The 25,876-nt window shown below is 49.2% G+C and overlaps 1 protein-coding gene across 2 annotated transcripts in view; it reads right to left on the reverse strand.

Annotated features, from left to right (window-relative positions):
- Window positions 1–7,653: 7,653 nt before the first annotated feature.
- TMC3 (transmembrane channel like 3) overlaps window positions 7,654–25,876 on the reverse strand; it is a 32,628-nt gene continuing 14,405 nt past the window's right edge. Inside the window, exons 10-24 of one of the 2 annotated variants that reach the window (XM_040969284.1) lie at window positions 24,151–24,298; window positions 22,077–22,186; window positions 19,586–19,664; window positions 17,802–18,047; window positions 17,066–17,194; window positions 16,173–16,240; window positions 15,502–15,630; window positions 14,485–14,595; window positions 13,336–13,461; window positions 12,594–12,672; window positions 11,952–11,998; window positions 11,264–11,276; window positions 11,070–11,143; window positions 9,251–9,490; window positions 7,654–8,467 (exon numbers count right to left, since the gene is read on the reverse strand). In XM_040969284.1, coding sequence (XP_040825218.1) covers window positions 7,654–8,467; window positions 9,251–9,490; window positions 11,070–11,143; window positions 11,264–11,276; window positions 11,952–11,998; window positions 12,594–12,672; window positions 13,336–13,461; window positions 14,485–14,595; window positions 15,502–15,630; window positions 16,173–16,240; window positions 17,066–17,194; window positions 17,802–18,047; window positions 19,586–19,664; window positions 22,077–22,186; window positions 24,151–24,298 — 2,413 coding nt within the window. The remainder of the gene's footprint in view (window positions 8,468–9,250; window positions 9,491–11,069; window positions 11,144–11,263; window positions 11,277–11,951; window positions 11,999–12,593; window positions 12,673–13,335; window positions 13,462–14,484; window positions 14,596–15,501; window positions 15,631–16,172; window positions 16,241–17,065; window positions 17,195–17,801; window positions 18,048–19,585; window positions 19,665–22,076; window positions 22,187–24,150; window positions 24,299–25,876) is intronic. The other variant, XM_040969285.1, reaches the window with a different exon arrangement.

Genomic DNA, 25,876 nt, shown 5'->3' on the forward strand with positions numbered 1-25,876 from the left:
ACCCTGGCGCTGCAGGTGGCCTGGTCGCCCGAGCCGGGCCTTGGGGCGCTGCGGGCAGCTGGGCCTCTAGGAAAGAGCGTGTGGGCTTCCGTCCTGCGTGCACAGGGGGTGGCAGTCCTCCTAGGCCAGCTCAGTCTCCAGAAAGGTTTTTTGTTTGTTTGTTTTTAATGGTGGGATCGGCACAGTGGCATGAGAGTTCTTCCTGGGAGATGTGGGGGCTGCCACACCGGTGTAGATGCAAGCCACGCCTCAAGAGGCTCTGCAGTGGTAGCTGACAGCAAAGGGCAGCACAAGAGGACAGAGCATCAGATGTTAGAAGCCAGATCTCCATGTGAGCCGTAACTGGGACACATTTTTTCCGTGTACTCACTCCAGGGCTGGGGAAAGGTGAGTGCCAAGCACCCTAGGCACTCGCACAAGCTCTCTGACCCAGCTCCCATCCCCTGTCCCTTCAAAAACTGCCAGCTTTAAGTCTTAGCGTTGTGGGGAAAATGGTCAAGGACCTCAAGCTGTTGCCCGTGTGTGAGCAGCAAGTCTGGGAAGCGAGTGTGCTACTGGGTTATTAATGTGATTGACAAGTACACGCGCACCTGTCCTGTGTAAGCTTCGGTCCATATGCACACCCGCCATGGAAGCATAAAACCTGTACACAAACACAGGCTTACAAAGCAGCCAGTACAGTCTCCACCAGCCCGTTAAAATTTAACTTTGATTTTCCAGGCAGATTTCTGGCTAAGTCCTCAGAAATCTAGGTTTTATTATTGTACACAGTGCTCTTACACATCAGGAAATTGGCAGACGTTCTTACAAGCAGGAAGAAAACATCATGTGCTTTGTAGGGGAAAGCATGGCACAGTTCATAGAGATACGGGAAGGTGCAGGACCTCACATCAAAACAAAGAGGTTCTTTTCACCCGAGAAGCACGAAAGGGTTTGTGAACACCCTGTGTTGGTCAGAGTATAGAGAAACGCTTCTTTGTAGTGTATAAGGGTTGAGTATGAATATGTGTTTCTGAGAGCAGGCTAAGAACAGAAACAAAGAAAATGCGACCTGACTTGGTCTTTAATCCAACCAAGGTGCGTAGGATTGATCCTGCAGTTGCAAGCAAGTGGAACCACCAGTCAGTCATTCAGTGAAGTTACAGAGTATCCAGCAGGTGGAATAGGAAGTAGCCAGCAAAGGACAGGCAAGGAATCTGGAGCACACAGGACTTTGCTCAACAGAGCCAGGGAGGTGCTAGGAGACTGTTGTCACTGTGACTAATTGACTGTGCAGGAAGTGAGCTGTGTTCGAAACCTAACTAAATGGTCAACGTGAGTTCTTACTTCAGCCCAAGGTGTTTTCCTATGAGAAGACGCTTTACAACATTCATTAAAAGAAGAAAAACTAAAAGTATAAGTTTTAGTGCAAAAAATGTGCTGAAATAAACTTACCTTTTAATTGTATTTTGTCACTAACGTGCAGCAGTCCCCTGGGATGTGTGTGTGTGTGTGTGTGTGTGTGTGTGCGCGCGCGCGGTGTGTGTGTCTGTCCCAGCCGATCAGAGGGTGCAGACCATCCTGCAGCATCACTGGACAGGAGAGCTGTTACTTTCTCTGACTTGCCTGCTTTCTAATCCCAGAGGCCTCAGTTGTGACCTTGGCAAGCCATTGGCCAGTTAAGCCGCTAAGATCCTGATTTGGAAGGTGGGAAATGAAGTAATATCAAGCCCTGGAGGTGACATGTGGACTGGGTGATTTCATAAAGCAGTGACAAATAGACTGGTACGTGGCATTTGGTAAACACTGAGTGAGGGGGGAGCTACTTAAAGGTCGTGGGAAGTGAAATGAAAAAATAAGTTTATGATGGTGTATGGTCTGTATACGCCTAGAAGATAGTGTATGTTCTGTGTGTTCGGTCTATATACGTGTGTGTGTGTGTGTATATGTATATATATATATATATAATGTATATTTTTAGTAAAGTGTAGAATAAACTGTCAAGAATGGAAAGCAACCCCAAAGGACATTTTCTTTTCATTTTATATTAACATATACTATTTATTTTAGCTGTGATATATAAGACTTAAATGGGCAAAGACGCCTCATTGGAAAAAAAAAAAAAACAAACCCAGAGGTGGGCATTGGACCTCGCAAGCAGGGTGCCTATGTGCCCCGGGTTCACTCACACTCCTAGATTTGAGAAGCAGTGCTGATGGCTCAAGTATGTGCATCGCTTGGCTTTGGAAGGTCCAGCTTTGGTCCAGTCCAGCTCTGATGGCTGCAGGCAGAGTTACGCAGGACAAACTTCTTCCATCTGCTGGTTTACTCCCCAGCTCCGCAATGGCCAGCAATGAGCTGATCCAAAGCCAGGAGCCTGGAGTTTCTTCCAGGAACACAAGGGTTTGAGCCATCCTCTGCTGCTTTCCCAGATGCGTTAGCAGGGAACTGGGTTGGAAGTGGAGCAGCCGTAACTCCAACAAGCACCCACACGGCATGCTGGCACCAAAGGTGGGGGCTTAGTTTTCTATACTCCAGTGCCAGCTCCCTCTCAAATATATATATATATATATTTTTTTTTTTAATTCAGATTTTTTTTTTCTATAAAGCTTTAGTTTGAGACCCACTCGTGCTGGAGTTTACTAGAATTTTCGCTGGGCACAAAGCCCTAAGAAGACAATGATGAGTGAACTTTTCAATTTCAAGCATTCAGGAGACTGTGACCAGCTACTCAGAAGTCTTCACCGTGATTCCTCTCTGGTAAGACCCCATGACTTCCAAAGCTCCCCCCGTATTCTCTGCAGTGATGTTTTTCTGTGACCTGGAAATGCAAGAAATCCATGGAAATGAAGAAATGTTTATCGCGTGTCATCCCCAGCCACCCTAGGCTGACACACCCTTGCTGTGAGGGCCACACCTGTGCAATTTGGTCAAAAGGCAGCCAAAGGTCTCCCCATAGTGTGTTGTCATGCCCAGAATTCCCCAGCCCTGCCCGGGGAGTTTAATCCTTATTACTGATGTGAATACGTGGGTGTGTTCATTTCTTTCACATCCTTGTCTCACCCAAGGACAAACATATCAAGTGCTTATAAAAAAAAAAAGGTGTCTAAAGTGGTAACAAAATGTGCTGAAAAGATGAGAAAGTGAGCATACATATGCATGTGAGCACGAGCCATGATGAGTGGAAGATTGCCCAAGGGAGCAGGTGTAGTTGGGAGGGGAGAGAAAGGGTGTTTGGGTGTTACCTCTAGCTGTGGTCTCTGCAAGACAGTGTGAGCCTCCCTGGCTGTTGGCCCTGCCTTCCCGTGGCGTGCAGTGTGGTGCCTCTATAGGCAGGAAGCTCCCTGGGAATTCTGTGATACCTCCACAAGTTCCACATGGACTTCAACTACCAGATTTTCATGGCATGCCGTGCCCACCCCCAACTTAGATGAAGCAGGTGCATCTGGGGAAAGGTGCATATTGACGGACAAGTAGGACAAATGCCACTCATGGGCTTGCAGTGGCTTTCAGCTCACACAGTCATCCCACGGAATGGTTGCAACACATCATCACCATGTGTGTCATACACGTCAAGACGTATTTCTGAACTGAACCTGGGCGAGTTGTACCCACCCCTGCATGAGATAAGAACTCTTGTTCCTATCTGTTTGCTCCTAAACTAAAATATATCTGTTTCCCTTGCTCAAGCAGATACCGTTGTGAAACTCATTCCCTGTGGTCTCCTTAGTTGCTGTAATTATACTTCCTGTGAAAATTTCTTCTGGGTTGTTCTTCTGTCTCTCCCTCTCTCTCTTCCTGTCTCTCTCGCACTGACAGCTCAGGAAGATGCTACCTACGCAAGGGAACGTGTGCATTTGGGTTCACTTTGCAACAGCTACTTGCTATTCTGCTTACCAGTTGTTATCCTAAGCACTTACCTATATTGTGCCATTTAACCCGTGCAGTCTGCACCATTCTCCCCATTTTGTGGGTTAATAGCCTGATGATTTCAGAGAGTATGCAAGGCCATACGCGTAGCTAGAATTGTGGCCCAGCACCCAAATTCACTCACTCCTCCTTCCTATAAACACGTGTGGTGTTGACTGTGGAATACACAGCGATACACCAAAACAAACCACTTGCAAAACACATGCACAGGCATGCCCCACACACATGCACACACACTCACACACATGCACAAGTATACACACACACTTGGAGCACCCAGAAAGCACTCCCACAGTCAAGAACAGCTAGTCTGTCCAAGATGTACACAAAATTTTCACAAACACAAGCAGTGACTAAAAGATGCCTCCTTGGGTTACCAAGATGCTCTCACTAAGAGATACTCACTCTTTATGTTTTAATGGACGCAATTTTGTTGCTCCCTGACACTTGAGTCTGTTATGCAGGTACTTACTGGGGAGAATGTTTTAACATAGTGCATTATGTCAGCAACGCTAGCTTGCCCACACACCCTTGGCTGCCAGGGACCATGACTAACATCCACAGGAATGTGGCCAGCACCCATTTGTGCAAGGACTTCCTGATCTCGCACGTCTGGAGCTTTCTGCTGCCACCTCTTTTATAAAATGTTAGCATTTGAGGACACAAGGGATGACGGAGCCGCATGTGGTGCTTTAATCAGGAGCCCATAAAGCTTAGGAAGATGAGCTGAGGGCGTGGGCATTGTGGTACAACCGTTAAACCACTCTTGAAAACTCACAGCCCACAACAGAGTGTCTGGGATCCAGCCCTGTCCCACTCTGACTTAGCTCCCTACTGATGGGCTTGGCTGACTGCTGATGCTGGTCCAAGCACTCGAATCTCTGCCAACCGCCCCTTGTACAAGACCTGGATGGGTGGAGTTCATGGACCCTGGCTTTAGCCTGCTGATGTGGGGAGTGAACAAATGCATGGAAGATCTTATATACATCTTAAAAGCTTATAAAAAAGCGGGGGGGGGGGGGGGAATGACAGTCATAAAAAAGGCAACAATTCACAATGGAAAATATAAATAAATGGCCAATCAACTTAGGAAAAGACATTAACAACAAAAAAGTCACTCACTAAAACTATGCAGCATGATAGTATGAAGTTTTCTTGGTGAACATGTAAAAAAATAAAAGCCCTTCTTGCAAGGCACAACAGAGACAGGTGCAGGAGGGTCAGACCTCCTGAGGACAAGGAGAGCAGCTGGCAGAAAGGTTGAGCATGTTTCTGTAGCATTTCCCTTCTGGAAGAGCCAGCATCTGCATCTCAGTTATCTATAGAGGTTTAGCAATGTGTCATTCTTGGTAGCAAAGAGATGTAAATGACTCTAGCATCCACCAAGAAGACAATGGGAGAAACACACCTAGTTTACTCCTACGAGGAGAACCTGTGCAGCCAGCGAGGAAGCAGTGAGCTGGAGGTGTCCATGTCCTGATAGACCTCAGGAAATCTTCAGGTTCACTCTGCCCATCTGAGCTGGTGCCCCCAGGTCTCTGCACGCACCCACCATCAGCATCATCCCCCTAGGCCTGCAAGTGGACACTCCCAGGCCCTCGTGAGCCCTCCCACGCCAGTAGAATCCAGGTGCCCATGCCCATGATTGGATTTCACTCCTAATGATTAGGTTATCTTGTATGGTACATGTGGGGTGATTTTTTAATCCCATTTTAAGGACATTTTATTTTTAATTGTTGCATAATAATGGCACATATTTATGAGCTACCATATGGCATTTCATTCCATGCATGCAGTGTATAATGATCAGAACTGCTTTATATTGAGAATGTTCAAAACCCCCCCTATTGCTGTTTTGAAATGTTCAGTGGTCAACCATATTTATCCCACTCTGCCCCTGGACCCACTCACCAACCTATGCAGCCCTCCACCCCCGACACCTGTTCTAGGCTCTGGTAACCCCTCCACTTCTTTGCATCCAATGTATTGGCTTCCACACCCAAGGAGAACATAAAGAGTTTGTCTTTCTGTAGCAGGGCTGATTTCAAATGACATCATGTCCTCCAGCTCCATCTGAGCTGCTGCCGAGGACAGAATGGCACTCTTTTTTTGGCTGAAGAATAGTCCATTGTGTGTAAACACGTTTTCCTTGAGTGTTCATCCACCAGTGGACACCCAGATTGATTCCACACCCTCACTGTAGGTGTCTCTTCCATGTCCTTTTTAAAGGAGGGTCTCAGAAGAGAGAGAGGCAAAGCTGGAAAAGACACTCCAAATGGCCTTGAAGGAGCAGGTGGCTACGCTGCATGGCCAGGAAGTAGGGCAGAGTCTGTGAGCTGGGGACCCCCTCAGGGAGTGAACTCCGATCCACCATCACAGGAGCCTAGGACAGAAGACGTGCTGGCAGTGGCTGATGGCCTGAGTCCAGCCTGCTGAGCTCCAGCATAGCAGACCCCACCTGGAGTCACTGGGGTCAAGTCTGGCTAAAGACAAGGAAAGCTGGCAGGTTCAGACCGTGGGAGATTCTGACAGAGGGGCCTAATAACAAGCATTGTGAAAGGCTTTATCAGAACTGAGTGAGCACAAAAGCCGCCACAACTCACACAGAAGATGCTTGCCCAACAACGGCCTCCTCTAACTCCTTTATAGAGATCCTACTAGCCGAGGACAATCAGTTCACGACGATGTATGGAATCCTTGCATCCGTATGCATCAGAGGCTTTGAATGTCCTCCAGCTGACTGGGTTTTGTGCACGCCCATTACCATGTTTGGACAAGTCAATGTTGGGAGAATCTCTCATGTCTCCAGGTCATCTTCCTTAGGTGTGTGATATTGGGGATGCAGGAATGAAGAAAACAGCTTTCTTGCTCCGGACATGCTCACACAGTGGAGAAGGAGCTGGAAAGGTTGCAATGACCCAAATCAGAAAGGAAAGAGTTGCTGTGGAACCCAGTACTGACCTGGGTCACTGTGGCAGACCGGACTGGACTACCACCGATTTGTGTCGCCCACAGAAAGGCTCCAGAGGGCGTCCATCACGAGGGTGGGGGTGTGGGAAGTAGGGTGGGCAGCTGTGCTTTCCTCCCCCAGCTTGTTGGCTAGAGGGGGCAAAGCTGCAGTCTCCTGAGGCTAGCAGTTCCTTATCCACTGCCATGCAAAAGGAAGCAGGGTTACCAGCAAGTCAGAACAAGGCTAACAAAGGGTGAGCAGAGAGGTGGAAAGACAGGTGTTCCTAAATATTCTCAACGCACTTTCCTGCTCTGAGCCTGAATCCACGCTTCTAGGGAAACCAAACAATGCAGGGATACAAGCCTTGTGGAATTTTGAAGGACAGTCATCTAACTGCCGGGCGCTAGTTAGAGAGGGTTAGTATTTGTGTTGGAAGATAAGGTTGCAAAAACAAAGGGTTCACCCTCGTTGTTCAGGACAAACATTGAAATCTCAGGACTGGGATGACTTATCTGGTCTGGGTTGTCTGGGATTTTGTGGTCACCCCAAACTGAGGGAAAAGATGGGGGATGGCCTCGTCTGCCACACGGCATGCTGGGGTACAAGGAGTCCCTGGAGAGGACTCAATTGTGTGTTTACTCTGAGTCTCAGGGCCCCAGGCAGCAGCTGGTGGGCGTGTCTAGGCATGCACCGCAGGTCTCTAACCTGACCTAACTCTCTCTTTCCGGAGAGGGAGAGAGGCCGGGATCTCCAAGAGGGACCTCCTGAGCTCTAGCAATAGGAACTCAGAAGCCTCAGACATTGGAACAAATCAGGTCTGTGGCCAGCTCTTGCCTGGACTTGGCCTTCCTCTTGCCTGGGGGGCCTGGAGACCGGGGAAACTTGGCCTGGCTGTGGAAGATCTGCAGGTACTGGTCAGTGCCGCTGTTCTGCTGGTCACTACTGGATGCGGCAGACATGGAGTCAGACTCCGTGATGGATGGCTCCGTTCTGGGCTTGCCTCTGTGTTTCGGAGGCTGCGGAGGATGTGGGAGGTTTCGGGAGTGAGGCTTCTTGAGCACATACAGAGGCCTGTCCGGTTCAATCTCAAAGCCCTTGTGCCAAGACTTGTGGAGCCCGGGAGCCAGGGTCTGGCTCCGTGACCTTTCTCCGATGTAGAAGTGGGGAACCCGGCGGAGGTCAGTCAGAGAGCGAGGAGGGCAAGACCGTTCGATCAGATCTCTCTGTATCTCGTCCTCTTCTTCACTCGGGGGTGGGGAGTGGGGCTGGTGGAGGCGGGACACGTATTGCCGTGCGCTTCTGGGGTACACCTCCACTAGGTCACCGGAGGCGCTCATCTTGAAATGCCTTTCTGGCCAGAAAGCGGAAGGAGTCTTCCTGTGAGTGTCACGCTCGTGGATGATGTAGTATCTTGGGGTGTGGGGCCGGGGGTCACCCGCTCCCCAGACCGGGACTCTTGGGCCACGTGTGGGAGGGCTGGTGGGCTGGAAGTCTTTTCGGGAAAGCGGTGCTGAGCGAATATCTTCAATATGCTTTGTCAGCGTCCCGGGTGTGTAGGACCCGCCCCTGTACAGGTCACCTGTGCTTGCGCTTGGGCTGTGTGCGTACCTGTAAAGACAGAGGTGAGCAGGTAGCTAGCGTCTCCGTGGTCTGCGAGCTAGGGCAACGGCTCAGCTTTTTTTTCACTGCTCGAGGTTAATATGCACTGTGCAAACAGAAGCCTTTGGCGGGGGGGGTGTAGCTGTTAGCACGCTCCTGGGTCATCTGTGTCCCGTGTTGGAGCGCCCCAGCTCTATTTTGTTGAGACCAGGGATTGTGCAACACTTTCAGGAACTGGATTTCTCCAGTTCCTTGCTAGGCAACAATCCAGCCTCCCGGGAACTTCTTGGAGTGCCCACTAGGGGGAGGTAGACCCACTTGAAATTCTTCCCCATACAGGCTTGAATCTGCCCAGGGGCTGAGTGTACCCCTGCTGGCCTCCGCAGCAGCACCTGATCCCCTTTCCCTACCTCACCCTCCCCTTTTTAAAATGTATTTGAGAGGCAGACAGAGAGCAAGCTCCCATCTGCTGGTTTACTCCTCAAATGCCAACTGCAGGCCAGCAGTGGGTAGGGGCCACGGATGGCAGGGACTGTCTTCCGTTGGCTTCCCAGCGGCACTAGCAGGCTGCTGGATTGAAAGCGCAGCAGCTGAGACTCGAGCCAATGCTCGATTATGGGATGCCAGCATCACAGGTGGTGGCTTAACGTGTTACATCACAACCAGGTCCCTTTTGTTTGTACTTCTCAAGCCCTCCACGCTCGTTGCCCCCACCTCACCTCCCCCCTCCCTGTCACCTGCCCCGCCCATCCTCTAAGAAGCCAGGTTTCTCTGTGTCACCATTAGCCTCACCTGTTGGTATCCAGCTCTGGCCTGGACTTGGCAACTCCAGGAGGAGGTGAGCAGGGGCCCCTCTGCCGTAGCCTGGGGCTCTGGGGCAGGACTTGGGTGACCGTCTCTATTCGGCTACTCTTACTGCTCAGGGAATCAAAATTGAGCACAGTGCCGTTATTTTGGGGTGTTGCAGGGCTGACAAGCTCGTTTTCCTTAGGAAGCCTCTTGGTGCTTTCCTCCTGGGTCTGGATTCGGGCTGTGGGCAGAGGGAGAGGACCTGTGAAAACAGGTATATGAGCCTGAAGGCGGCTGTGGCTTTCAGCAGCCTAGCCGGCAGACAGGTGAGTGTCCCTAACCCCAGGGAGAGCCATTACAGGGACACTCTGTAATGGCGAGTGTTTCGTTCCAGAAGCTGCCAGTCTAGGAGGAATCCCTTGAGAGCCGAGAGGTTCAGCTGCATGCCACCTGATGCCCCTCAGCAGGGGTGGGACTCACTTCTTTCTAGAAGAGTAGGTCTTCAGAAAGTCGCTGAGACAGAGCACTACTGAAACCATGCATTCATATCAAAACCCCAAAATGAACTTACCTTTGGATTCCACTTTCCATGAAATTTTGGAAGTCTCCTTGTGTGCAGTGCAGAGTATAAAGCTTGCACTATGATTATTATCATTATTAATTAACACTATTATTTGGTAACCTGTTCACATGGCTTTGGGCAAAGAGATGCCTGTGGCCTTGAAATGGCAAATGAGACAGCAACATTGCTGTCACTAGAAAGTCTGCACAGAAGCTAGCTTTGGAAGACTGAACTTGACCACGCTCAGCTGGCAGTCACAGACAGACCACTTCCCTCTCAGCAAGTACAGGCAGAGTGGAGTCAGTGCAACCCTTAGGCTGTCTCCCATCCAAGTTCTAACCAGGCCCGACCCTGCTTAGCTTCTGAGATGAGATGAGACCGGGCGGGTTCAGGGTGGTATGGCTGTAGACTCCTTAGGGTTTCTCATTCCTATGCAGACTTTCATTCCCAGAGGGCGAGAGGTTGCTTTCAATGAGTTCACAGTCCAAACAGCTTTAAACAGCAGACTTGGAGGGCTTTTGCAAGCCTCATTCTCCCTTATTTTCTGATGTAGGGTGTGGCCTGTGCTTTTTAAAACTAAAGAAAAAAAAAAAACCCAGCAAAAAGCCTACTGTATAGGCGGCTAATGCTATGACATAGTTAGCTAAGCCTCTGTCTGTGGTCCTGGCATCCCAATGCAAGTTCTGCATCCTCCATTTCTAATCTGGCTCCCTGCTTATGGCCTGGGAAAGCAGTGGGGGTTGACTCAAATCCTTTGATCCCTGTTATCCACATGGGAGATGCAAAACAAGTTCCTGCACCCTGGCTTTGAATCGGCCATAGCAGCCATTTGGAGAGTGAACCAGCAGATGGAAAATTTCTGTCTCCCTGCCTCTTCTTCTCTTTGTGCTAACTCTACCTTTTAAATAAAAAAAAATCTTTTAAAAAAGTCACATATTAAATTAAACAAAGTATTTTCATTTTCTTTGAAAGGCAGACGACAGAAATCTAATTATTTGCTCCTTAAATGTCCATATCACAGCACAGAGTTGGGCCAGGTCCAAGGTTGATGCCCAGGTTTCAGTCTGGCTCCCCCGGTGGGATGGCATGGCCCCAAGCATGTGGTCCATTACCTGCTGCCTCCTAGGATGGACTTTCGTAAGGATCTGGGATCAGAAACAGAGCCAGGATTGCAACCAAGGCACATATGGGATGCAGAGGTCCTAGCTTCCGTCCCCAACCTCCACCCCAGGCTGTGTCTTCTGGCTCAGCGGGTGCTATCTCCAAGTCCCATGAGGCCTCCCTGTATTCTCGTGTGCCTCTCTTCCAGTTCGTGGTCCTGCCATCCTTGCTGTCTGGCAGCTCTCTGCCTAAGTGGGTGGTGCTGAGGAACATGTGGAGAGCAGGAAGAGTGCCCAGCAAGGCCCCGCTGTGACTCCTTCCCCAGGAATCTGTGTTGGGGGTCGAGCTTGTGCAGCTGGCATTGCTCTCCAGGAACGGGACAAAGAAGGAGCTGGGCCCTGGGGCAGAGGCCTGGCAAGCAAGGGAAGAGCCAGGGAGAGGCAGGACACAATGGGGAAGAGACAAAGGGTGCTCCGAGGGTTTTTACAGACCTTTAAGACATGTTTGGGGATTACCCGCAGGCATGGGCATGGTGCGAACACGGGACACCCCAAGTAACATTGGCAGTGTTTTATTGTGCCTTGTTAATTTCAAAATTTGGGATATTTAGGAGACAGAACCATCAACTACTCTCCATTGGTCACTCATCAATGGCCACCAGCTGAGGGAGGAGGATTCTGCATTTTTTAACTATTTTATGTCTACGAGCAAACCCATTTCATGTGTTTCACGTATGGAGTTTTGAGTGCATAATGCTACATTCCTCCCTTCCATCCCCTCCTCTTTCACTGCCACCCTCCTTCCTTTCTTAGCTTTCTTTTCATTTTTACAGCGATAGGCTTTCAATGTCCTTCATAATCCCAAGCATAACCTTCCACTAAATAAAGACTTCCACAAGGAGTGAGCAGAAAAACCGTGTTGCTCAGGAGCACAGCTGCGGGTTGCAAACAAGAAGTCAGTTTCATCATATACATTTCATCTTCTGAAACTCCTCAGGTTAGTTACCAGAAAGAGGATTCTGCAGCTTCAAAAACCATCCACGTACCTTCTACCATTTGGGCAACCTTTTTCTTATCTTCAGATCTCGCCTGCAATACAAATGACAATCATCATACTTAGTTTTGGGCTGGCGGCAAACAAGAGGCAGCAATGTTCTTTTGGGGAGACCTGATTTATGTCATGGGACGGTCTTTGGGTTCAGACTCAGCGACTAGTGCCACCTTGGGACAGGGTGCTGTGGACCCAGGTCTGTTCCTTGAGTGAACAAATGCAGACAGCTCTGAGTTGATTTGATGCCTCACCAGCTGTCGGCAGGGCCAGCTCATTCACAGGCCTTTCATAGAATGAGCCATTGCATCTGCAAAGGCCCGTTGTGGAGGACAAGAATCTCAAGGTGGCTTGCTCCTGGCAGCCCTGGGCTGGGACTGGGCAGTCATGGTGGTGCCCTTGTACATTAGGAGGTGATCCCAGGAACGGCAAGACGGGACCTCACTCAGCAGGCTGATTTGGTGCAAGGAACTTTCTAAAGACTCCTTGTATGTAGGCTTTTGCACCCAAACAAACATTATCTGTTAATTCCATCTTTCCATGGACTTTTGATCTGTTCTCCTGCCCCCTGCTGGTGAGAACCCAGGCCTCTTGTTGACACACCTTGGCCATGGGCAAGTGCCCGGGGATACTTGCGTTTTGGATCTGCATTCTGAGCTGCTGGTTGCTGAGCCGAAGTGACCGTGCGATGCTCTGAAGGTAGTAGATGAGCATGCTAGGACAGAGGACACGGGGTGGTGAGGACACAGTGCCCACCAGGCTCTCCACGCCTGGGGCTTGCCAGGAAAGGGGAGTCCTTGGAGCCAGATATGGGCTACCCCGGCACCTGCATGTGGGGACCCTGACAAGGAGCCACTTCCTGTTTCCTTCTGTTACTTCTCATGGCAGTTCCAATGAACCTGGACTTCTGCCCTAGTGGTCACCAGAAGGAAAGAGTGACAGTGGGAGAGACAATGTCCAGCATTTTAAATCAGGGGGACTGGGCTCCTGGCCGTTTTTTTTTTTTTTTTTCTCTGTTAGCCAAGACAAACCACAGTGATTTTGCTTAATGGTGACATATCTTCTCAGGATGATTGAAATTCATGGGTAATCACATAGTGACAGTGAGTGCTTGGCTGTGGCCACAGTCATGGACCTAAATCTGTTGGTCAATTGATCATGAGCCAGTGGAGGCCCAGGGTGCTCCCTCTTTCTCCCTGGCTGGGACCTGGAGTCTGTGACACAGTGGTGCCAGATCATAGTGCCTGCTTAGAGCGGCAGGCTCTGCAAGGGATCTTCACAGGCAAGAATGAATCAGGTGGTCTTATGGCAAAGTGGTGTTGTCTTGTTGGCCCACAGCAGAGGAGTTCCCGTTAAGACTTGGAGCCATGGTACTCACAAGAGAAGCAGCACAGCAGGCAGGATGACCACAGGGCTGCTGATGTAGCCAAACACAGAGCCAAACCACGCAGGAAAGTCATTCTCAATCGTTTCCGATACGATGTCATAAATTTTCTCTTGTCCGCTGCGAGAGACACACAGAGAAATGCAGCTCCAGATGCCACTGCTTTTAGCAGAGGATGCTGCAGGACTTCAAAAAGTGGCTGAGTGCTTTGAGGTTGATTCTCAACATATTCACAAAGCCAGAAGCAGTTATCCATGTACACAAGGCACGTGACACTCCTAAGGCAACTTCATTCAAAAATAGGCATTTCAGTACCTAACAGCTCAGAGGAAGAGTGGCTTCCGTGATAATATTGTGTGTGTTTTGACAGTGTAAGCAAAGCTTGACTGTAAAAAGTACAGATGTGTTTCATTCAAATCGACTTAAGACTGATGTTAGGAGCACATGGCTTTAGGGCTTCTGGGCACAGCTAGAGAGTGTAGAAGAAATGGTGTGAACTCTCGCTCTATTAATACAAACTTCCTGGGTTTTGATCAGATGGGATTTCTCTCTAGCCCAGAAGCTATGAACTTGCTTTTTTGATTTTTGGAAGGGCTATGTCTTTTTATTTATTTATTTATTTTTTGTAATATTTGAGAGGCAGAGATGAGAGAGGGAGAGAGGGATAGAGGGAAAGAGGGAGAGAGGGAAAGAGGGAGAAAAGGACAGAGAGAGAGAGAGGGAGAGAGAGAGTGAGAGCTGTTTGCTGGCTCTCTCCCCAAATGCTTGGCAGCTGGGAACTCAGTGTAGGTCCCCATGGGGACTTGACTGTATGAGTTATCTCCTGACACCTTCCAGGTCCACCTTAGCAGTAAACTGGAGTCAGGAGCCAGAGCTGGAGCTTGCATCCAGGAACTTGAATATTTCCCATATTCAAGTGGGTGTCTTAACCATTGGGCCAACACCTGCTGAACGGGTTGTATCTTGTTAACACAAGCAGAAATGATTGTCCTGGAGAGCAACTTGCTAAGAACCCTGGTCTTGTGTTCAGCAGAGCTTTTTCTGTAACTGTGAGTCAGGAGGAAAGTGCAGTTGCATGCAAATCAATTCTCCTGTGGCTCACGGCATCTCCAGGTGGAGCTGGCAGCACCACAGTGACTTTACCTGAAGGGCCCACAGTTCAGAGAGGGCTTGTACCGGACAATCGCAAATATGGTGGGCAGCATGCACAGGAACAGCATGAATAAGAGCATGGCCAGGTAGAAGTTGTTGGACCTGTAAAACAAACAAGAACAAATGCCCTTCATGGAGTGCCACCCCTCCCTGGGGCTCCTGTAGAGGATGCATATGGCCAAAGGAATGCCAACGAAACTGTCACCCCAAATCTTTGCAAACACACAAACTCAACTCGCTGTGTCATTCCTTGTAGGAAGCTTGAAGTCCCAACAGTCGGTGCTCCAAGGATGTCACAGGCCTCTCAGCCAGCCTGTTCATCTAACAAATGTTTGATAAGCACTTCTTCATCACCAATCAGGAGAGTTGTGATGCCATCCCGTACCCATGGCTCTTTGCTAAATAAACTCGATCCAAAGGAAACATCTTAGACTGGTTGCCCATCCATCTGCATCCCTCCCAAGTGGATCCCTCTCCTGGTAGCCTTGAGCACCAGCATGGGAACAGAAGTTTCAGCAAATGGAATCTCATCAACACTGTGCAGAAGGAACAGAATTGAGTGCAGAGTCCATGCTGCCTGCTACACCACTGACATGCAGCTGAATGCTGGGTAAGCCAGATGATGCCACTGGGAGCCAGGCCTGGACTCCAGAATGTAGGTAGTGGCCCAGGTGTCACCTGTGCCCTACTTTTGATCTGGGTGTTGATTATATACCTGTGTTCAGCTTGTACAAATCCCTCAAGCTCAATATCGATGCTTCCCATCTGATCTTTCTATATGATAGTTAAACATCAGCAAAAAGCTTTATAAAACAAATAACAAATGGAAGAGGAGTAATGATGAATATCAATGGCTTCCTGGGCAAAAAAATATAATGGGAAGCCAAGCGAGAGTTTGGCCAGGGAGTGAGCTGGGCGGGGGTGGGGGAGGGGGGCAATGGCGTGGCTGCAGGACCCTCCTAGAGAAGGCACATGCTTTCTGCACGAAGCTGACCTTGTGTTACTCACCTGGATGCCCGAAAGACTTGCTGGTGGGGCACATTGCAGGTCAGCACGGCCCAGCTCCGCAGATACATGAGCCCAATGAGCTTCAGAACGTTGAAGGCCGGGAGACAAGGCGAGAAAAAGGCACCCATCCTGGAATCACAAGGGAGGTCTCTGCACATGGTCTCCTCCCAGGGCTGTGGTCCAGAAGCTCCAGGGAGCAGAAACCCCCATGGAAGAATGGAACCCTGAGACATTGGGGGTTCACAGTGTGTGTTTGAAGAGCTACAGATACTCTCAGCAAAAGGTCTGTGACCCTTTGGGAGTCACAGAAGTCACGAGAGCTGGAGGTGTGCCCCTGTTTTGATAGATCCTCTTTGGAAAACAAATAGTACACATTCATCTCTCTCTTCATAATTGGGCGGAGTGATTCTACTGCTTCCTGGGCAGGTGTTTCAATGATGACTTAAAAACGGATTGGTCCTGTTGTCATTTCTGTCTAAACGTGCCGTCTCCCCCCACCCCAATCCCCAGAAAGCATTCATAAAATGACCACACATGTGATGTGGTTCATTCAGAAAGCCCTGTTCTGAATGCTTATGGTTGCGGTGATCACAACCCTGCCCTATCTGGACTCCTTCATGGTGAGGCCAGGTGGTGCTGAAGCTTCGATGAAGAGCAGTGTCGGTACCTACCAAATCATTCCCTGGTTGTAGACTAAGTGCAGCACATTCTCTGCTATCTTGAATTCCCCATACTCAGGCTACAAAAGAACAAGAGCTTCTCATTAAGGGGGGGAAAAAGACACTAAAGTTCTTTGCATAAACCAGTTAATACAGTCCCATGCAAAAGTATCTCAAACAGTTCATGGAATTCAAAGGCATGTTTATTGTGCCATATCAAGTTTTTGAAATCCATGCATCAATTTCTGTTAATACAGCTTTCCAGGGGCTTTTTGAAGACCCATTTCATGGTCACGGATTGAAAAATCTTTTTTCACTAAAATCAACTTAATCTTCTGGGGGCCAGTGTTGCATTGCATTGGGTGAAGCTCCCAATTGCAATGTCAGCATTGCATATTGGAGTGCTAGTTCCAGTCCTGGCTTCTCTGCTTCTGATTCAGTTCCCTGTTACCGGGAACACAGTATTTGATGGCTCAGGTGCTGGAGCCTCTGCCACTCACATGGGAGACCAGGATGGAGGTTTTGGCTCCTGGCTGCAGCCCAGCTCTGGGATGCAGAAAGAGCAGATAGAATCTTCTCTCTCTCTCTCTCTCCCCCTCTCTCTCTTTCTCTCTTTCTCATTCTCTCTCAGTTGCTCTATCTTTTCAATAAATACATAATGTAAAATTGACTCAATCTTTTAATTCTGGTTTCCAGGGATCTTACGAAGCACACTTGCAGTAGAGTTCTTTGCCCTTGCAGACAATGGGAGAACATTGCCTGTGTGTCTAGCCTAGCAGGTGGCCGCTGTAAGTAAGCAATGGACATTCAGCTACATGCACTCCTCCCTTCTCCGTCACCCATATTCTCTGCACATGTCCCCTCAGTCAGGCTTCCCTGGGAGACACAGATAGGGTTTTACTTACGAACTTGCTCTCCAGATCCCAGCACCAATAGTCACTTAGATATCGAACAAAAAGTCCCCGGAAAAAGTCTATGAGCAGGATGCTGGCCACGGTGAAGAGCATGTCAATGATGGACAGTTTCAGCATCTCCTGCAACACAGGGAGTCCTCCCCTGCCACCAGCCCCTGTCAGACCCCTCCTGCTCCCGTCCGTGCCCAGGAGCCCAGCCCTGCCATGGTCCTAGCACAGAATGGGTGTTCAAAAAACAGTTGTTAATTTGCAGTTGCATTTTGGTACCTAAGGCAAGGGAAGACCCTGTGGTCCTGAGCCTGTGGTCCTGAGCCTGTGGTCCTGAGCCTTAGAAACTTCTGGAAGCCCATGACTCATATCCAGCCGACAATGTCTCCCGGTTGAGGTCAACTATGCAAGATTATGTTTCAAGGGCAAAAACAAACAACAACAAAAACAATGTGGGAGCAGGTGGTTGGTTTGGGTGCTCATTCTTGACTATTGGTGTCATTGGGCACGCTATTTGGCCACTTGTGAGTCACTTCCCTCACTTGTGGCATTTAGGATGAACTTAATGGTACAGGTAATGCATCTGTGTGCTGGTTGCTTGAATGGATTTTGAGGCCTTGAAATCATCATCTTCACCGAGTCTTCCTTTTTCTCTGCAACAGGGACCATGGCATCTCCGATTGCTCGGGATAAGTGATGGAATGAATGCGGAGGGCTTTGTAAGGGCAAAGGGAAGTACCTGACCCACATATGTTTCCCAGCACTGGCCTTGCAGGCGCTGGGGAGACAGAGTGGTCTTGTTGGCCTTGGTGAGTGGCGTGGTGGAGGTAAGCACGCTCATGTCTTCTGAGGCCCAGGTGCTGTTTCTCCCGGGTGCTATTCCAGGCTGAAGAGTGGGCCAGTTCTCTTCTTCGGGACCTGTCCTGGTGGCAAAGAAGGTGGCAGGATCTGTCCAATAGCTTGTGTTGTTTTTGGTAGCAGTTTCCTATGGAGAGAAGATGGGAATAAGAGAAGGAGGATGAAGAAGGTACCATGTGTTCATAAATAATAATAGGGATGGGTGTTTGCCATGGTGGTTGGGACACCCACATCTCATATAGGCGTGCCTTGTGTCCAACTTCCTACTGAGGCAGCAGATGATAACTCAGTCATGTGGGTTCCTGCCAATGGACAGGAACTTTCTCTCTCTGTACACGCCAAATCAACAAAAAAAATAAAAGTGTGGAAAAATCTATTGTGGACACCAAGGTTGTTGCATGTATTCTCTCTCTCCCTTTCCGATTACCATTGACCCCCACAGTCCCATAATGGAACACAGTACGGCAGTAGCGGCTACTGGTCCCCAAAAAGTGTCAGACGCTCTTCTGGGTGCCCTATGCTATCCTTTCTCATGTTCCTAAAGGTTTCAGATACGGATCGTCACCCCAAGTGCAGATGGGAGGTTGGAACTCTCTTGAATTCTATTCTAAGCTCCAAGGTCAGACTTCCGGTCACGGATATCAAAGGCGCCAGACCTCTGTAATCTCCAGGCCCCCAGGTCAAGGGAGAGGGGAGAGGGGGCTGGCTCCTGAGGGCTCCCTTTTCCTACGACCAAGCCTTGGCATGATCATAAACATTCCCTAGGCACGCAGGCCTGGGAAAGCTTGCCTTTTCATCATACAGGATAGTATGGCAGGTAAACCAGGTTGGACACAAACACGTAGACTGGGAATGGAGGTTCCTGCTGGACTGGAATGGTGGGGACCAGGCTCATCAATTTCTCAGGAGATGTTTCTTCTCTCCTGGTTTTACGAGGGAGTGCCATGGCCTGTCACTCTTCCCAGGGTCCCTTGCAGTAGCTGTGGATGACTTTTCCTGGTGGAGAATGAAACACAGTAGTGCAGAACAATGACACTTGGACCTAGCAGCCTCAAGTTCTTCTCCAAGCACCATCACTCACTAGTTGTAAGTTATGTGTCTTGCTTCTTTAGCTGAGGAATGGGGCTATTTTTGCTATTATTGTAAGAAGACCACGGCCAGGCTCTGAGTAGTAACCTAGCAGCTAAAGTCCTCACCTTGAACACACCGGAACCCATATGGGTGCCAGTTCTAATCCCAGCAGCCCCACTTCCCAGCCAGCTCCCTGCTTGTGGCCTGGGAAAGCAGTTGAGGATGGGCCAAAGTCTTGGGACCCTGTACCCGTGTGGGGAACCCAGAAGAGGTTCCTGGCTCCTGGCTTTGTATTGGCTCAGCTTCAGCCATTGCGGCCGCTTGAGGAGTGAATCATAGGATGCAAGATCTTCCTCTCTGTCTCTCCTCCTATCTATATATTTGGCTTTCCAGTCAAAATAAATAAATCTTAAAAAAAAAAGACCACAGCCTGGTGAAGTTTTTGTTTGTTTGTTTTGTGGAGCATGGCTGTTTATTGCAAAGTAAGCACACACCCTAGTGGAGTTTTACACAGAGCACTGACTATGAGCCGGTGTGTGGGGAATGGGAAGGCTGAGAGGGCGTAGCCAGGATGGGGGTGCAGAGCTCACTCACCTCAATGCTCATGCTGTTCACTTTGTCCAGGAGGGCGATGATGAGACTGTAGAGATTCCCCAGATACAACACAAGGACCCTGAAAGTCACAAGGGGCACCACGCGCAAGGTCATGGGTCTAGCCTATTGTGGCCACACAACGACAGTGGCTGCCAACCTTGGCTCCCTTGGGGGATCACCTTGAGGGCATTTGAAACACACACAGAATCCCAGAATCTACCCAGCTACCCTAAGTCTGGAAATCTTTCCATAGGCTTCCCTTGGGAGTTCTTGCCTTGGCTCAGCATTTTAGAAATACAAGAATAGAAGAAAAAAGAGTGTGGCTTTAGAAAGTAGAACTCTAGTGTGCCTGATGAAGCATGTGTCATTGTGTGATGCCTTGGCTTAGCGAGGAACTTTCCAGGCACTGTCTCCTTTGTAACCCACTGCGGCTCTGTGAGGTATGTCTTCTTATAGTCTCCACTGAATGGGACATGTGCATAAGGACAGGGCAGGGACAGGGAGCTAAGTGACATGCTCTCTAGCCACAGCGCTAGAGAGAGTCAGGGTGCAACTGTGGAAGCTCAGTGCTCTGCCCCTGAACGACAGGACCCCACCATCCCTGCCCCAAGGTGTGGACAGTGGTCAGTGAATGGAAGCTCCTAGAGACAGCCTGCACCAATGACTCATGACTTGATGCCAATTTCTCTACACTTGGAAGGTGCTGGAAAACCCACTGCTCAAGATGAAGCCCTAGTCTTATGGAAAACCATCTGGAGAACAGAGAAGAGAATGGAGAATGGCAGGTTTCTCAACGTTCAGTGGGGCAATGAGCAGCACTTAGGGAATTGTAAAATTGCCATTGTCAGTTGACGGGAAGGCAACTTCCTATTGAGGAGATGATGAGTGGGCAACTCGGGAAAGGCTCTCCTTGGACACAGTGCCTGGAACTTCTAGCTGCGCATCTGCAGTGGCCGGCACAGGCCACAACCCTCAGTACAAGGTAGGGGTGTGCAGTGTGGAGGAACTGAAAGAAAGACTGAATCTGTTTCACCTCTTTCCTCTTGGTATCACCGTTGTGCCTTGGAAAAAAGGTGCCGTGATGTGCTGATGGCTTCACAGGACTGGAACAGCGCATGTTGCTCTTATTTCCAGACACGGGGCTAATTTGTCAGAGGCCAGCTTTTGGACGTCTCTGTTTTCCCTGTTTTGAACGTGAAGAACGAGGCCAATCTGTATAATAGGATTGCTGCTCGGCCAAATGCAATCATGGAATTGATTCTCTCCAGTGCTTGCTGGTGAGGAAGGAGCTGAGGAAGATACTTCTCCCGTGCAGGGCGGCAGTGCAGCCAAGGATGCAGGGTTAGGAGCCAGAGGCTGCAAGCCTCACGCCGATCTTCTCTTGATGGTGAAGCTTCGTCTGACTACTAGTTCTTTCTCGTCACTAAAATGATGGTTGGATTGTGGGGGTTGGAAACGTTCACCTCCCCGCTTTGTAAAGAAGGCTGTGTTCGAGCATGCTTGCAGCCTCTCGTGGTTGTATTTTCTCATGTGAGCATCGAGTATTTTGCACATATTGCACAACACCCACACACCTAAAACCTTTGTGACTGAGTCCTTATCACCAGATGGCTGACAACTCCTAAATGAGGGCAAATCTCCCCAGCAGAGCTGTAGAAATATTCTCAGGTGTTCTTTGAGAAAAGATGGAGAAATCAGACTAAATATGGACTAAGGGGGAAGGTAGGATCAAGGAACCAAGGCTCTAACACTCCTCCTTGGCTCCAACTCTGTGGATAACTCACTGAAACCCACGGGCTAAGGTACAGATCACAGCTCGGTCTTGGCAGTGGGTGGTGGAGTGCTCAGGAAGGCAATGCCGAAGCCAGCACTAAGTGATGCACGTGTTTGACACCTGCAGAAAGTCCCAGGTTGCTCCTTCAGGTGCACTGGTCTGTGGCTGCTCAGGTCTGCCCCTGACTGGCTTGGATGACTCCAGAAGCTTCCAGGTAGATCCACGAGAGCTCTTTGAGTCTGTGCTTCAAGAATTTGTTGTCAAAGCATGAACTGCTCTGCTCTCGTCTGGACAATGATTTGGTTCCCTTTCCTTGGTCATGGCAAGCCATGGAAAAACATGGTGGGGAGAACCAGACATGTCCCATCGTCTTCTCGATCCTACTGGTGTTTGCTGTATCTTCCTACCTCTCTCTTCTTCCTTCCCTTCTTCCCCCTTTTCTTTCACCTCCTCCTCCTCCTTTTCCATCTCTGCCTTCTCCTCTTCTCTAGGACTGCTTAACCTATTCCTTTTCTCTTTGTCATCCTGGTCCTCCCCTTGCCTTGCCTTTTCCCACTTGTCTCCTGTTGCTGCCTGCTTTTTTTGAGTTGTATCTACTGGTTGAGTCCTTGCTTAGCATCAGGGCACAAGAAACAAGCCCTGGCTTGAAAGGACTTCCATGCCTACTGTGCCTAAGCAGGTGAATGGGCATGGCACTCACCACCCCAGCTCCCTTACCTTGCCAGCTGGAAGCGCAACGTTGTCCGTGGGTGGTACATCTCGAGGGCGGCGATGAGGTCAAATGCTGATGGTGCTAACATGGTGACCAAAGAGACTACCACACTCACCTGCCAAGAGAACACACGGTACATTGTACTCCAGGATTCCCCTTGCCCAGCTTTGGTCTCTTTGTGTAATATTTGGCTAGGATCAGGCAATCCCCAAATGGAAAAATCTTCCTCAGTTGCAGCTGTTATTCCCTTGGCCAAAGCCAGTCCCATTTGGTTACAGGTGGAATCCTCCAAGGAGCTCTTGCAAAAGGTTCTGCAGGCCCTCACGTGTGCCATCAGGGACTCGCTCGCACAGAAACCACATTTTCCAATTACAACCTCCCTCTATTTATATTTTGCTGACCTTGGGTAGAAGATGAAAACAACTGCAACCATTATGAATAGAAAAAGGAAAGCAGAGAGGTAATTTAATCTTCTTTCCATACATGGAGGATTAATTACCCAGAGTATGATGCCTGGCTCTTGTTTCTTGTAGTTGGGGCAAAGTGAAGAGGAGTTTTAACTCATACAATGAGATGTTTCAGCTAAAATAGGAAATGATTTCAGGACATATCTGTTAAAACAACAACAGCGATCCATCTATCTGTAAACAAATAAGCCAGCACTAATATAAAGTTATTTAACTGTCAGGAAGTAGAGGTATGGGAAAAGTTGACTCAGTTCAGTGTCAGTTTTTAATAAATCATTCTTTGCAGGTGAACTAAAACCTTACTGCTGCCTAGGCTCTTGGCCTTTCAAGTCTCTGAAGATCGTTATCATTTGTATAGTGCAAATATGACAGGTGGTTTCTGTGCTGTTCCCACCTTTACATCTTTACAGATAAGTTGGGTCAAAACAGCAGCCTGATAGCAAATATTGGGAATTCTAAAATTTCCCTTAGTCTCCCATTTGGCAATCTTCTCCTTAATGGAATATTCAGACCAGGAAGGAGGGGAGACTATTTCCAGAACAAGCTCTTTGGAGTGTGGAGCTGCTTGTGAAGGTCTCCCTTGTGATTTGGAAATAGAGAAAAATTGTTCCAGCATGGTAGCCTAGTAGCTACTGTCGTCTCCTTGAATGCACTGGGATTCCATATGGCCACCAGTTCTACCCAGCTGCTCCACTTCCCATCCAGCTCCTTGCTTGTGGCCTGGGAAAGCAGTGGAGGATGTCCAAAAGCCTTGAGACCCTACACCTGCGTGGGAGACCTGGAAGAAGCTTCTGGCTTTGGCTTGACTCAGCTTTGCCTGTTGAGACCACTTGGTGAATGAATCAGTAGATGAAAGATCTTTCTCTCTGTCTCTGAATATCTGACTTTCCAATATAAATAAATAAATCTTTAAATAAATCTTGAAAAAAGAAAAGCCAGTCGTGGGCATTTTGTTCAATGATCACCTTGTCCCACTGGAGTCCCTGTGTCTGAGCTCTGGCTTCAGCTACTCCCCACTGAACACACTGGGAGGCAGCAGTGATGGCTCAAGTAGTTGGGCTCCTGACCCATATGGGAGAACTGGACTAAGTTCTTAGCTCCAGCTTTGGCCTTGGCCCAGCTCTAAGAGTTATGGACATCTTTGGAGTGAACCAGCAGATGAGATCTCTCTCTCTCTCTCTCTCTCTCTCCATCTCTTTCCTTGAGTCGCACAAATTAAAAAGCAAAAGGGAAAACCATGACAACACCCAAGTGCTTAGCAGCCAGTTCCAATCAGCCATGGAATAGGGTAGGTGTCACTGCAAGCATGCAGGTGGAATTCACTTCAAGAAACTAGGATGTGAAGGAAGAGATATGTGGACAGCAAAGCACAGATGGCATCAGTTGAGAACAAAATCCTTCCCCATGATACCAACAAACTCATTCAGTCAAGCCTTGCCATTGCCACTCCACTCCGAGCCCTTACAGTAGTCCAAATTCAATGACAAGATGGCTCAGTGATCCCTTGGAGATGTCCCCATCCAGCCCCCCTGAGAGCCAGAGGTGCACACCCCATCCTTGTCCCTCTTGGCGGGCACATGCGGGCTGTGAGGGGACGGGTTGGGAGGGGTACCTCATTCTTCTCCCAGAGCGTCAGCTCCTTCTTGGATTGTTCTAGTTTCTGAGAGCGGTCCACCACGAAGTAGATGAGGTAGATGCTCCCAGCCAGTGAGAGAAGCACCAGGACGTTGGCCACAATCCGCAGACAGATGGTCACTGCCCTGGTGGGGAAGGAGGTAAGCGTTAGGGATGGATACATGGGGCAGCAGCATACTCACACTCCAGGGCACTTCTGCATAGTCATCCTCTTTCAGCCCAAATCCCTGTCTCTAACAGACGAACAATGAATGGCAATCTCAACCAACAGGCACCAGTGCTGATTTAAGTAAACACATGAGCAACCCTGATTATTAGTGGCTGAGTGGCTTCAAGTTCAGGCTTGGCCCATTATGGTGGCCGCCCTTGCAAGGTTCCAAGGGAATGCATTCAACAGTGGGAAAAAGGGAGCAGGGAGAAATAGAAGGAGAGGAAGGGGAGGAGGGAAGACCCAGAGTTTGCTTGTTCTTCTATAGAAAGCACCTGACATGGCACAGCCCAGGCACCACCACTGATAGCTTTTCTGCCATCTCTGCCCTGACAGCTATCAGTTCTCACACACGAGTGGCTTTTGCTGCCGTGTCCTCAGCTGCTACAGTAATGTGACACACCGAGGTGTTCGTGACCTCAGCAGGGCAGCTAAGCAACTGTGAGACAGGCCGTGGGCTCTTCACCTGCGTGCCTCTTGGGGTGTGGGCGGCTCTCAGAATGAGCAGTGATCCAGGTCTCACTGCCGTCCTTGACCCCAGCTTCCTGCTGATGTGTATTCCAGGAAGCAGTGGTGCTGGCTCAAGTACCTGGGTCTCTGCCATACATGAAGCTGTTCCAACTTTATGGCTTCAGTCTGACCCAGCCCCAACTGTATTGGGCAATTGGGGGAGTGAATCAGCAAGATGAGAGCTTGGCCAGTCTGCCTGCATGTCTCTGTGGCTCTTCCTTTTGTATAAAAATAAGCAAACACCTGGGGCCCTGTGTGATAGCCTAGTGGCTAAATCCTCGCCTTATATCCACTGGGATCCTATAAGGGTGCTGGTTTGGGTCCCAGATGCTCCACTTCCCATCCAGCTCCCTGCTTGTGGCATGGGAAAGCAGTTGAAGATACCCCAAAGCCTTGGGACCCTGCACCTGCATGGAAGATCTGGAAGAAGCTCCTGGCTCCTGGCTTCAGATCGGCATAGCTCTGGCCTTAGTGGCTACTTGGGGAGTGAATCAATGGACAGAAGATTTTTCTCTGTATATCTCCTTCTCTCTGTCAATTTGCCTTTCCAATAAAAAAAGTAAATAAAAACGAATCTTTAAAAAAGATAAACAAACCCGGTACCCACCTAGTAGGTGATCCCCGAGACCCGGGGTAGGTTTGTGTGCCCCCAGGTTGGGGATCCGGTGATGTTTGGGACGCTTGGCCCAGGTACTTGGACCTGCCTGCAAGAACATGTCCTACTTAATGAAAAAGGTGGAGCAGAGGACACAGGCCCTGTTGTAAAAGGAGAATATGGCAGCACATTTGGTGCTGTAACAGAAGAATAGAACTAGCTGGACAACTACCCCAAGCAAATAATGACAGCAAAAAACCTTCATCAATGGAGCCAACGGACACTGGGAAGGTGACATCATCCTTGGATCAGTGAAATCGGCAGCATTTCCAGAACTATCCAAACCACTTCAATAGAACCCTCAGGATATGTACACATCAAGACTCTGGG

Source organism: Ochotona curzoniae, unplaced genomic scaffold (genome assembly GCF_017591425.1).
Source record: "Ochotona curzoniae isolate NIBS_2020 unplaced genomic scaffold, NIBS_Ocur_1.0 scaffold_4701, whole genome shotgun sequence".
NCBI classification, from domain to species: Eukaryota; Metazoa; Chordata; class Mammalia; order Lagomorpha; family Ochotonidae; genus Ochotona; species Ochotona curzoniae.